Consider the following 12741-nt stretch of genomic DNA (forward strand, 5'->3'; position numbering starts at 1 on the left):
CGCGGGTGGCGCTGTGGAAGGTCGGCGGTTCGAATCCCCGTGACGAGGTAAGCGCCCGTTGCTCAGTCCCAGCTCCTGCCAACCTAGCAGTTTGAAAGAATGCCAGTGCAAGTAGATAAATAGGTACAGCTCCGGCGGGAAGGTAAACGGCGTTTCCATGCGCTGCTCTGGTTTCGCCAGAAGCGGCTTAGTCACGCTGGCCACATGACCCGGAAAAACTGTCTGTGGACAAACACCGGCTCCCTCGGCCAGTAAAGCGAGATGAGCACCACAACCCCTGAGTCATTAGTGACTGGACTTAACCATCCAGGGGTCCTTTACCTTTAACCACTGTATCTAGTTGCCCTTTGGTGGCAAGACAGCTCTTATTTTTCAAATGATGGACTGACTGTGATTGATACTCAGTTAAATATCTGACTAGTTCAGATGATAACCTTGAGCTAAATTAAGAACTTTGAGAACTTAAAAAAGTAAAGTCACTTAATCCAGTCCACATCTATTTCGGCCTATTCCTACCTCTTTTTTTTTTAAGGGTGACTGCTCCTGCTCAGGCTGCACAGAAATAGCAATTTGGTTCCAGAAATTCATTCCGATTGTGCAGATAAAATGTAACTGATAGAATTTTACAGGACGGGATATTAGTGTGTGAAAACAGTGTCCAGATCCAATGATCCCCAGATGATGGAGATGTCAGGTGCCATCCTGGCACCCAGACACCTCCACTTGGTTGCAAGTGGTTGGACGCCAGGTGCAAAATGCAAATTTCAAACACTCCTCTGGAACCTCAGAGCACAGGTTAATCCTCGAATCAGGGAAGCGCAACATAGATAACCATTATTCCCACTTTACAGATAGGGGAGATGGAAGACTGACAGCAAAACCATGGCTGAACAGCATTCATGCCACCGTTTTTTCGCTTTGTTTCTCAAGCGGCCCCCATCTCGGTTTGTCTGGGTTTTGCCTCAGCTACAGTAGGCGGGTGCCCCAGAACTGAGGAACAATCTCTGCTTTGAAACAGATTTCAAGGGAGAAGCCTTGAAACACCCAGAAGCGTAGTTGGGACATTGGCCTCCAACCATCAAAAAGGAAAACAGAAAAGCACACACAACCACACGCAAAGGTGACCTCAGGTGTGACTGGTTTTCCTAAGTAGGTGACTTGCCTCCCTGTAATCCTTGCCAATGAAAGGTTGTTGTATTCTTTCCCAACTACCTTGAAAAGTAGGCTGGTGTTGCCTCAGTCAAGCTGAGAGCACACAAAGTCCTCAAGGAAGTAGTTACAAAGGAAAAGCACCCATTCTACAGATCCAACAACAGTAGAGACCTTATTTAAACCATTGTTTTCCAAGGGAGTCATTGTGATAACTGTAGCAGAATAGCCACATGCACCGCCTACATTATCACTTGATGGCCATGGAAGCAGCTCAGCTAAAGGAGCTGAGTCTTTTGCCTCCAGCCATCCTCTTCCACGAATCTGCCCAGCCCCTTAACCTAATGCCATTTAAGTCAATAGCCGCAACTGTGGCAGAAAATTCCCTAAGTTGATGATGCAATGAAGACAACATTTATATAGATAGATAAATTCAGGTAACTGGGACACAAGTAGAAAGACCTAATTGTAGGTCATCTGAAGCTGGGGGTATGGGGGATGTTAAGGGAGGGACAGTGCCTCTAACAAGGGACGTGTCACACTCCTTCTGGGGTAGTTTGTCTGCCTTTGGTCCCCCACCATGGACTCAGCTCTCACCTGTGGCTCCTAGAAGATGTCAGAATTTGACAGCGGCCACATGGAGAAACGGCTTAGACTAGCCAACTAAGCCAGGCGAAGGTAGCCGATGGGTCTCAAACCCTCAGAGAGTTAGGGACTTCCCCTGAGTGCAAAGACAGGTTCTTCTACCTAGACTCTAGGTACCCCATCGAGGAGAAGGAAATCTCTGCCCTTAAAACCTCCACTGCCTTGCGGGAAATCTTCAGGAGAAGAAAAGGCTAAGGAGTAAGCACTCCTTAGTGTTGGTGCTGACCTTTCAAGCCCTAAACGGCCTCGGTCCAGTATACCTGAAGGAGCGTCTCCACTCCCATTGTTCTGCCCGGACACTGAGGTCCAGCACCGAGGACCTTCTGGCGGTTCCCTCGCTGCGAGAAGCTAAGTTACAGGGAACCAGGCAGAGGGCCTTCTCAGTAGTGGCACCCACCCTGTGGAACGCCCTCCCACCAAAGAGAAAAACAACTACCAGACTTTTAGAAGACATCTGAAGGCAGCCCTGTTTAGGGAAGCTTTTAATGTTTAATAGACTACAGTGGTACCTCTGGATACAAAGGGGATCCGTTCCGGAGCCCCATTCGCATCCTGAAGTGAACACAACCCATGTCTGCGCATGCACGGGTCGCAATTTGCCGCTTCTGCGCATGCGGTCATTTTGACCGTCTGCGCATGCGTGAGCAGCGAAACCCAGAAGTAACACATTCCACTGCGGAGCACAACCCGAAAGCGCTCAACCTGAAGCAACGTCAACCTGAGGTATGACTGTATTGCATTTTAATAGTCTGTTGGAAGCCGCCCAGAGTAGCTGGGAAAACCCAGCCAGATGGGTGGGGTATAAATAATAAATTATTATTAAATTATTACATTATTACTATGGAAATCCAGAGTGGAGTCCCTAAGGCAGTTGGACGGCACCTCTTTCCGGCAACTCCTGCAGCCAAGCTGGTGCAAACGTATTGCTCTGCTTTCCTTTGGACCACATCAGCCAGGACAAGAGGGGGATCTTGTCGTCTGGGCATCCCAGGACCTCCATACACACCAACCAGGCTTGTACCTCGGGGAGATCATTTCAGTGCTGCTAACGCAGATATTTGACTTCACCCCCAGAGGCGCACTCCATTCTCTCTCGGGCCAGATGGATGGCAACAACAACACCTGTAGCTGCACTGAAAGGAACAACTGCATCATCCTAAATAGAGTATGCCGGGGGTTCCCAAACTATGGTCTGCAAGATTCATTCAGGTGATCCAGTGTCAGTGAAGAGCAGTGGCTACAAACATTGTTCCTAGACCCTGGCAGTCTACTCAGGTGGTGAGCAGAATGAATCAGAAGTGATGGGGGGGCACTTGAAAGTAACTATATTGTTGTTGTTGTTATTTCCAAGATGGCAGACTTAGGCGTCCTCCAAGGTTTGCAGAAGTACAAAAAAAAAAGCTTTAGGAAACCCATCCCCCCAAAAATTCAGCACAATGATGACTGAGTGTTCTCGGTTGTGCAGTGCTGAGCCTGAGCAGAAGCACTTCACTCACACACTGCAAGAATTTGTTGCAGGTCCCACCTGAATACTGCCATCTCAATTCACCCAGGCCTTGTGTAACCCAAACGGCACCATCCATAACTCCACCATCCTTCCTCTGCATAAGAGAGAGCTACTGGCAAACTCAGGGAAATGGCCAAGATATGCAGGAGGACTAAAAAAGAAAAATAAATTGGGGGGAACATTGGCCCTTGAGGGAAAACACCCGAAAACAGCCTAATGAGGACTAAGCATGCTCAACAAACACAGTGCGTGTTTATGGGGATGAAGAGATAATGGGAACACCAAGGGATTGAGTAACGGAATGGAGTTCTTGAAAGAGGGCATGGTTGGCTGAGTGCCACCCTGAACTGGCATGCACTCCACATTGCAACATTTTCTTGCAGGCTCCAGGTAGGATGTCTCTAACGATCGTTTATCCCAATGTTACCCCTCCATTCCATTGATTTATTCCGAGAATTTGCAGGTTTTACAGCTGCGACCTTCCCCCATGTGCTGAGAGCCTTCTGTTGCGTGACCATCTTCCAGTGTGATGTAGCAGATTTAAAAGGGATTTGTGTCAGCACCCAACGTACTATATTCCTCACCTGCATCAGCTCACTGGGTAAACTTGAGCCAGTCGCTGTCTCTCAGCCTAGCCTACCTCACAGGACTGTTGTAAAGATAAAAGGAGAAAAGGAGGAAAACCACCAGCTCTATCTCCTGGGAGGAAAGGCTGGATTTTAATGATGGTGATGCAGCAGGAGAGGTAGTAAAACAATGACGACAACAACACAAGGTGGGTGGAAAAAGAGGAATCTATCCTGCAGCTCTAAGGCTTCTTTCTTTTTGCTGTTGTGGTTGAATTTTAATTTCCTTCTCATCCACCTTTCCTGGAGTGACTCATTGCTGAGACAATACGTTTCAGGCTACCTCCCATCAGATATGACACACACACACACAAAACACAGACATTTGATCCTCCACTGTGGTTGCAAAAGGTGTGCCCCCCCCCCTTGCATTGGAGAGGCTTGCCACCCATGGCAAGGAACAGGAAGGCAAGGGAAGAAAACACACAAAAAAGGGAATTCCCCCCACTCTTTTGGCAAGGGATTTCACAGGGTGAGCAGGTCTAAAGGAATGGCTCAAAGATTTAAAGCAGGAGACCTTGAACCGCCCCTAACCCCACGTCACAGAAAAAAACAATCCAAATTTCAGAAAAGCGAACACAAGAGCTGTCGACACAGGTAAGGTGCTGGCGTTCTGTCCCATCGGTGTGCAGGCCACTCTGCAGTGAAGCCATATCAGCTCCCTGCCCCAAGGAGCTTGCAAACTAGAAATCACCCAAGTGTGTGTCAGAGGGGAACCATGGACGGAGACATTGGTAGATGGTATTGTGGGGTGCCGGGGCACTGCACATGGGGCCTCCAAGCAGCTTTTTGCTGCTACTTATCTAAAGGGGGGGGGGACGCGGGTGGCGCTGTGGGTTAAACCAGAGCCTAGGACTTGCCGATCAGAAGGTCGGCGGTTCGAATCCCTGTGACGGGGTGAGCTCCCGTTGCTCGGTCCCTGCTCCTGCCAACCTAGCAGTTTGAAAGCACGTCAAAGTGCAAGTAGATAAATAGGTACTGCTCCGGTGGGAAGGTAAACGGCATTTTCGTGCGCTGCTCTGGTTCGCGGCTTAGTCATGCTGACCACATGACCCGGAAGCTGTACGCCGGCTCCCTTGGCCAATAAAGCGAGATGAGCGCCGCAACCCCACAGTTGTCCTTGACTGGACCTAAGGGTCAGGGGTCCCTTTACCTTTTTCTAAAGGGGATGAAGAAGTAGACCCGGTGGAAGCACAACAGCAGGGGCACCTTGGGGCCCTGAATCAAAACAGTGATAAGCCTTTCCTCCACCCAAGAGAAACTGTTTGCTCATTAGGCAAATGATGAGTGGGATCTGTGACAAAATGTTGCAGCGTGGAATTCTCCCCTCTCAGGATTCTAGTTGGACTCAGAAATGTCCACTTCCAGGATACTCCAGTTGCTCTCCCACCAAGTTTCTAATCCTCACCCTCCACACACAAACAAAAACCCAGACATTCTGTGCCCATGGACCAGTATTATTTATTATTATCGTTACTTAATAGTTAAGCTTCTGTCCCACACTTCTTCCTCATGAACCACAAGGCAGTGAAAACAATGACTATTTTAAAAAAACAAAAACAAAAAAGCACACACCATAAAAAAACAATCCCAGTACAGATGCAGACTGGGAAAGCTCTCCATGCAAAAGGCTTGTTGAAAGAGGAACATCTTCTGCAGGTGCCGAAAAGACAGCTGACAGGGTGCCTGTTTAATATTTAATGGGAGTGCATTCCAGAGGGGAAGGTGCCAGGACACCGAAGACCCGATTGCAATATTGTGTGGAATGCACCTGATTAAGATGGTAACTGCCAGAGGCCCCCGTCTGCAAAGCACAGGGATCAACTGGATACAACAGCGGGTGAGACCATATTTCAGGTACAGTGGTACCTCGGGTTAAGAACTTAATTTGTTCCAGAGGTCCGTTCTTAACCTCAAACTGTTCTTAACCTGAAGCACTACTTTAGCTAATGGGGCCTCCTGCTGCCGCTGTACGATTTCTGTACTCATCCTGAAGCAAAGTTCTTAACCCGAGGTAATATTTCTGGGTTAGCGGAGTCTGTAACCTGAAACGTATGTAACCCAAGGTACCACTGTATCCGGATCCCAAGCTCTAGGGACTTTATACGCCAAAACCAGCACCTTGAGCCTAGCCCAGTAGGCTTGGGAGGGGGACAAGGGGGTCCTCCCTATTACGGACAGGTGTCGCTGCTTCGACCATATAAGCAATAACGGTCAAGAGAACTGAAACAGATTCAGAACGTGGTTTAATCATGCTAGGTAAAAGGTAAAGGTACCCCTGACCATTAGGTCCAGTCATGACCGACTCTGGGGTTGCGGCGCTCATCTCGCTTTATTGGCTGAGGGAGCCGGTGTACAGCTTCCGGGTCATGTGGCCAGCATGACTGAACCGCTTCTGGCGAACCAGAGCAGCGCACGGAAATGCCGTTTACCTTCCTGCCGGAGCGGTACCTATTTATCTACTTGCACTTGACGTGCTTTTGAACTGCTAGGTTGGCAGGAGCAGGACCGAGCAACAGGAGCTCACCCAGTCGCGGGGATTCGAACCGCTGACCTTCTGATCGGCAAGCCCTAGGCTCAGTGGTTTAACCCATAGTGCCACCTGCGTCCCTTTAATCATGCTAAGCCAGACACAAGAAGCCCCAGAAATACAACTGCACTTAAGTGGCAACTGGCTCAGTCAGGGCTGTGGGTTCGAATCCCACATTGGGTGAAAGATTCCTGCATTGCAGGGGGTTGGACTAGATGACCCTCATGGCCCCTTCCAACTCTACAATTCTAGGACTCTATGAAATTATTGTAGGTCAGGATGGAGAACACCCATCTCCTATCCTGCCAGATGCTCAGGCCCCAACATCCTGCTAGGGACCATAAGGGGTGGGTGCCTTTTCTTCTGTTCTGCCCCACCTTAATTATTTTCTGGTCCAGGGAGTCAAGCAGTGCTTAGCAGCCAGATCCAGTCTGTGTTTTGATTTCCCAGAATGCCCCTGATGTTAAGTGTTGCTCAAGGGCATTGTGGGAAACCAAAGGGGGACCTAGACGCAGCCGTCTGCTGCTTCAGGAGCCACTCAGAGGAGTGGGGCCAATCGGAGAACACTTTGCCTAGCTCCCTCCCACCAAACCAGGAACCAGTCCAAAAATTTAAGGGCCTCTTCTAACCCAAATCTTGGCTGCCACATGCAGCGGCCAGCTAGAAGCGTTAGAAACTCAGCTATGTAAGCGAGGCGCCAAATGGCTCCTTAAACCAAGGTTGCGGTGGCCAAAAAAGGAACGCCTAGTTGACATCACCTTGCCAACAAAGGTCCGTATAGTTAAAGCCATGGTTTTCCCGGTAGTGATGTATGGAAGTGAGAGCTGGACCATAAAGAAGGCTGCTCGCCGAAGAATTGGTGCTTTTGAATTATGGTGCTGGAGGAGACTCTTGAGAGTTCCATGGACTGCAAGATCAAACGCATCCATTCTTAAGGAAATTAGCCCTGAGTGCTCATTGGAAGGACAGATTGTGAAGCTGAGGCTCCAATACTTTGGCCACCTCATGAGAAGAGAAGACTCCCTGGAAAAGACCCTGATGTTGGGAAAGATTGAGGGCACAAGGAGAAGGGGACGACAGAGGATGAGATGGTTGGACAGTGTTCTCAAAGCTACCAATATGAGTTTGACCAAACTGCGGGAGGCAGTGGAAGACAGGAGTGCCTGGCGTGCTCTGGTCCATGGGGTCACGAAGAGTCGGACACGACTAAACAACAACAAAGTTGCCATTTTGGGGTGAGACAGTTCTAAAAGTCTTATTGGCCTGTGACTGATTCTTAGTTAAACATCTGGCTAGCTCAGATGGCAACCTTGAGCTGGCTTAAGAAGTTAGAGAACATAAAGAAGAAACGTCACACAATCCACATATATATTGGCCAATTCCGGCTTCTTTTTCTTAATGGCAACACAGACCATTCACAATGAAAGAATGTTCTTCACACCTGTGAGGTGGGATAAGTGAAGGAAAGCTGCAAGAATTAACTATAACGTTGTTCGCTGCTTTGGGTAATCCACAAAAACAGGGCAGGGACTCAAACGATGCTGCTTTCTGGTTTCCAGAAGCACAACGCCTAACCACAGAGGATGCGCATGGCCCAGGTAAAGGCAACCTTTGACCGTCCAGCATGGCCAGGGATGATGGGAACTGTAGTCCAGGAACAAGTGGAGGTTCCCCACAGCTCACCTAAGCTTATCCATGGAATTGGCTCCAAGACAATTGGCTCCTGTTCCTCTGCCCCTAGCTGTCACTCTTCCCCTGCCCACCCACGAGATGTGGATTGAAAACCAGACTTCAGCACGGCATCCTAAATCTCAGATATTGCCCCCACTATTACGACTATTGGTTAATCAGGGTAGCTGATGGGTCTCAAACCCTGTGTGAGTTAAGGACTTCCCCTGCATGTGAAGACAGGAAGATTGAGCAGAGGAGACCAATTGTGGGTCCAACGGTCAAGAAGACGCTTTCTGCATGTACTGTAGAGGGAAGTAAGAGGCAGATGGGGCTTGTCCACCTGGAAAGGTAGCCCATCCAGGAGAAGGAAAATTGATCTTAAATCTCCGTTGCCTTGCAGGAAATCTTCGGGAGGAGAAAAGGCTACACAAATCTGGAGTGCAGTCCCTAAGATGGTTTAATGGTGCCTTGAAGGCCACCTTCCAGCAACATGTTCAGCCAAGCTGGTGCCAAACGCTTTGCTCTGCCTTTTTTGGACCACATCAGCGAGGCCAAGAGGGAACTCTTTTCGTCTGGGCAGCCCAGGACCTCCATGCACACTGCCCAGGCTTGTGCCCCGGGGAGGTCACTTCAGTGCTGCTAACACAGCAGTTTGACTTCACCCCCGGAGGCGCACTCCATTGTCTCTCGAGACAGACAAATGCCAACAACAAGCTGTTTTTATAATTGCAAGATATATCATTGAGTTCTTAGGAGAAAAGCATGGCAAACTGTGTTCCAAGCCAGGAACCGATTTCATAAGGAAACAGGTACAACTGCGCTCACACCCCCACAGGCCAACCTGCCTCCACAATGTTGCTTACTGAGCTATGAGCCGTATGTAAATTTTCAAAATGAAAGCCGTGGATTAAAAAAATCGGGACAGGATGAGGAGGAAGGAGATGGGAGAGCAGCTACATGATGGGTCTCAGATCTGCCCTACACACATAGCAGCAGTTTCCGTGCACTCGGACTTCCGTCACGGTGTTCCATTGCGCCAGAAGCGGTTTAGTCACGCTGGCCACGACCCGGAAAGCTGTCTGTGGTCAAATGTTGGTTCCCCTGGCCTGAAAGGCAAGATAAGCACTGCACCCCATAGTCGCCTTTGGCTAGACTTAGCCATCCAGGGGTCCTTTACCTTTTTACACAGCAGCAGTACTAATATAGTATGACGACTCTGTAGCATAGTACAAATTCTTGTCTGCCTGCATGCCTGAAGCTGTTGTTACTTCAAGCCAATCAGAGACAGGTAAGAGATCTGGGTTCAAAAAAGCAAGGCGAGATTCCCCCCTAAATGCACCTAACTTTTATTTATCAAACAATATTTAAATTATTCTACAGCACAGTCCACACGCCTGGGGCTGATTGCAGGGACATGGCTGTTGTTTGCTACAAGCCATAAACAGATAGTTGAAGGAGATCTGGATTAAAAGTCTATTTATGACCCCTAACAGTACAAAGCTATATCCATGCAAGCAGTTCAGAGTGTACGCAGTGCTATAAAGCATAATGATGATTAATAGGATGTAGGTCTAGAAGATCCCAGACTCAGCATCCTTCACCACAACCATTTTTAATCCGGAGCTCTCCTCCTTTCAGAATACAGTAGAAAGTAGCGTGCTGGGATCCCTCCAACAGATCTTCTACCAAATTAATTTCCATTGTTAATATTCCCAAATTCTATGTTGTCATTCCACGGCGCACCGCCCCAAGCTCTGAGCTGCCTGCATGGTGAATACAGCATGTCCTTACCACGAGCCCCGAATACAAACAAGAGGTCTGGAGTTTTAAAATCTGTTATTCAGATTACAGCAAATAAAATTTAAAAAACCGGCATGCTGGTTTTCAGATCTTTCCTGCATGCCATTTCACATCACCCTCGTTATCATCACCACCAACGTTCCTGCAGCACAAACAAGTGAGGGCAGGCCCTCCCCACCACCCTCGTGTACGCACAAGCGCGCGAACGGGAGAGCGCGCACACGCGCATAGTTGCAAGAATGAAAGCGCGCATCCAAGCACCAGCAGCAGCAACGCCACCAAAGAGGGAGTGTCCCCAGCGCACGTGGTCGAGGGCAGGGCCTTGACACGTCACCCGTTCCCCGCTAACCAATGGAACGGGCCTGGAACGCAGAGCAAACACGCAACGTTCCAAACCTGGGGGAGGGGGAAGAAAATGAAGGGGGGGAAAGATACAAGCGACGCCAACGTTCCATTGTGCGCTTAGATCTCGACCACGCGCTAACGCAGCATCTCTCCGGAATTTTAATTTTTATGTGTGTGTGCGCGTGTGTATGTATGTGGGGCGGAGGGGGATCGGTTCCTCCCGCATGCAGCAACAGCCCTTTCTGGATCTCTCCCAGCAGATTTCCCAATTAGGGGAGCGGCGCATCATCAGACGAAAGAGGCGGAAATAGTTAAAAAAAAAGTGCATCATATGACACCCCCTCGCTCCCTCCCTCGCCTTAAGATCAGGAGCGCCAACAGCCCCGCCACCGCCCTGGAAAAGCCTCCGTCGAGAACGAGAAGGAAACGCTTCCCCTCCCCAAAAGGAAACCCAACAGATTCAAACCCTCCCCACAGTTGCTGCCTAATGAGTAACTGCTCCTGATGATAAATCAGGAGGCATCGTCAAAAAAACAGAACGGGGAGGCAGCAGGGAGGAAAGGTTCCTATCTTTTTTCTATTCGGTTTTTTTTTCTTTTTGGCGCATAACTACATGACATCGTAACCCACCCTCTGATCCAGCCCGCCTCTTAAAAGCCTGCGCGCGCCTCCTTGCATTCACTATGCGCCTTAGAAAGTTTAAGAAGGAAATAATTAAAACCGTGTGAAAAGGACGGATCGCTGCCGGATGCATGAATGAAGAACCGCAAGAGCAGGCAGAGACCCAAGCATAATTAATTATGGCTATTACGTGGGCTGCATCGGTTAACTACGTCCGTGTTGCAAAGGCTTGTTTTTCCTTCCCAGCCCTCCTTACACTGCAGGGCGGAAAGGGGTCATGTAGTTTATTTTTGGGGGGTGGCAATAAACGCGAGCACGGGAATCGGAGAGAATCTGCCCATTCGCAGGAAATGAATGGGCTGAATTATTTTTTTTTTAGTATATACATACATGCATACATACAAACATATCTCGGCTAGCATGTGTCAGCAAATTCAGAGTAAACGCAGAATGAAGCATTTAGACCACGTTGACAGGCTGCTCCCGCCCCCGGCTGTAATCCTGGACGCATTTACCTGGGAGTAAGTCCAATCTAACACAATGGGGCTTGCTTCTAAGTAGACATGTCCACAACGCGCTTGTTAAGCGAGGCAGCCTGCTATCCTCACAACCGCCGCCTCGTTAGGCAATCTCATATTTTTCTTAACCCGGTGCAAAAATATTTCCGCTCACCCCGCCCAAATGTTCATTAAAACGAAACAAAAAAAGGGACATTTTACAAAAACGGGAGGAGGGGAGAACCCGACTAGAAACCCCCACTGAGGGAACCGACGAGAAATCAGAAGACTTGATCATCATTGCAAAATCTGCGCTACGGAGGAGAAAGCAATCGTAACGCAGTACAATTTTTTTTTTGGAAGCAAAGCGGGGAGGAAAAACTCACCTCCTAACCCGCCAAAATAAATACGGCGGCTTCGGTTGGGGGAACCGACGGGCCCCAAGCCCGAGGCGCTGTTTGGTCGGCGGCGAATCCGAGGGGACTTACTCCCGTGTCAAATGCACGCGCAAGGCTTTGCAACCCGAGGCGAAAGCGCTGCAAGCCTGTGACAAGGGGGAGTGAAATCCCCGGGCTTCCGACGAAAAGGCGACTCGCCTCGCGCTGCAAAGTTGGTTTCTCTTCCAACAATCAAAAAACCCGGGGGGGGGGGAATAAGATAAATCCCACCGCGTGCATTATTATTTTTTAATTATTCTGCGTTTCTTTCAAAAAGGAGACACACGAGATCTTAATTCCCACCACCACCACCACCCCTGGCTTACCACGTGTTTTCTGTTGTTGCTGAGCTTGCCATTCTAGATACCTGGCCGCTTCTAACAATGTCTCAATGCTCATTTCTCGGGGCTGCGTTTCGGCGGAGGATCCAAAGTCTTGGGGAGACTTATTAAAAAAATAAAAATAAAAAAAGTGGAGAAGGGAAACTCCACGCTGCCACCCCCGCGGCAGGATCCTTTAATTTTAATGTCGGGGTTTGGTTCTTTTGCAAAGGGGGAAGAGGGAGGGGGGAGGAGGAGGAAAAAAATAAAGAAGCCGGAGCCAGCCAGGCGATCGCCCCCTCCGCCCCGAGCCCCTCTGCGAACCTTCCAGACAAGGAAAGGGCTTTGTAACAAGATGGCGATGTGTAACAGAAACACAACAAGAAAAAAAGGGACTGACACTGCCCTCAGCTACTATAGGGAGAATTGCAGGCAAAGCCCGGGCTGGATTGCAGCGCTTCGCCGGACGGGAGCGCGCCTGCTTGCTTTTCCTTTTCCTTTTGGGTTTTTTTGTTTTTTTTTTGACAGGACGGGAGTTTCCGCTTAGACGTCTCAGCGCAGCATGGCACGATTGTGAAAAGAAACAAACACAA

General features: G+C 49.2%; 1 protein-coding gene across 1 annotated transcript in view; it reads right to left on the minus strand.

The window, feature by feature from the left end:
• MNT (MAX network transcriptional repressor) overlaps positions 1-12525 on the minus strand; it is a 63718-nt gene extending 51193 nt beyond the window's left edge. The window contains exon 1 of the mRNA XM_080983024.1: positions 12155-12525. Within this exon, the coding sequence (XP_080839150.1) occupies positions 12155-12227 (73 nt within the window). The 5' untranslated portion in view covers positions 12228-12525. The remainder of the gene's footprint in view (positions 1-12154) is intronic.
• Positions 12526-12741: the final 216 nt, after the last annotated feature.

This window comes from Podarcis pityusensis (assembly GCF_964106645.2).
Source record: "Podarcis pityusensis genome assembly, chromosome: 15".
Classification (NCBI taxonomy): domain Eukaryota; kingdom Metazoa; phylum Chordata; class Lepidosauria; order Squamata; family Lacertidae; genus Podarcis; species Podarcis pityusensis.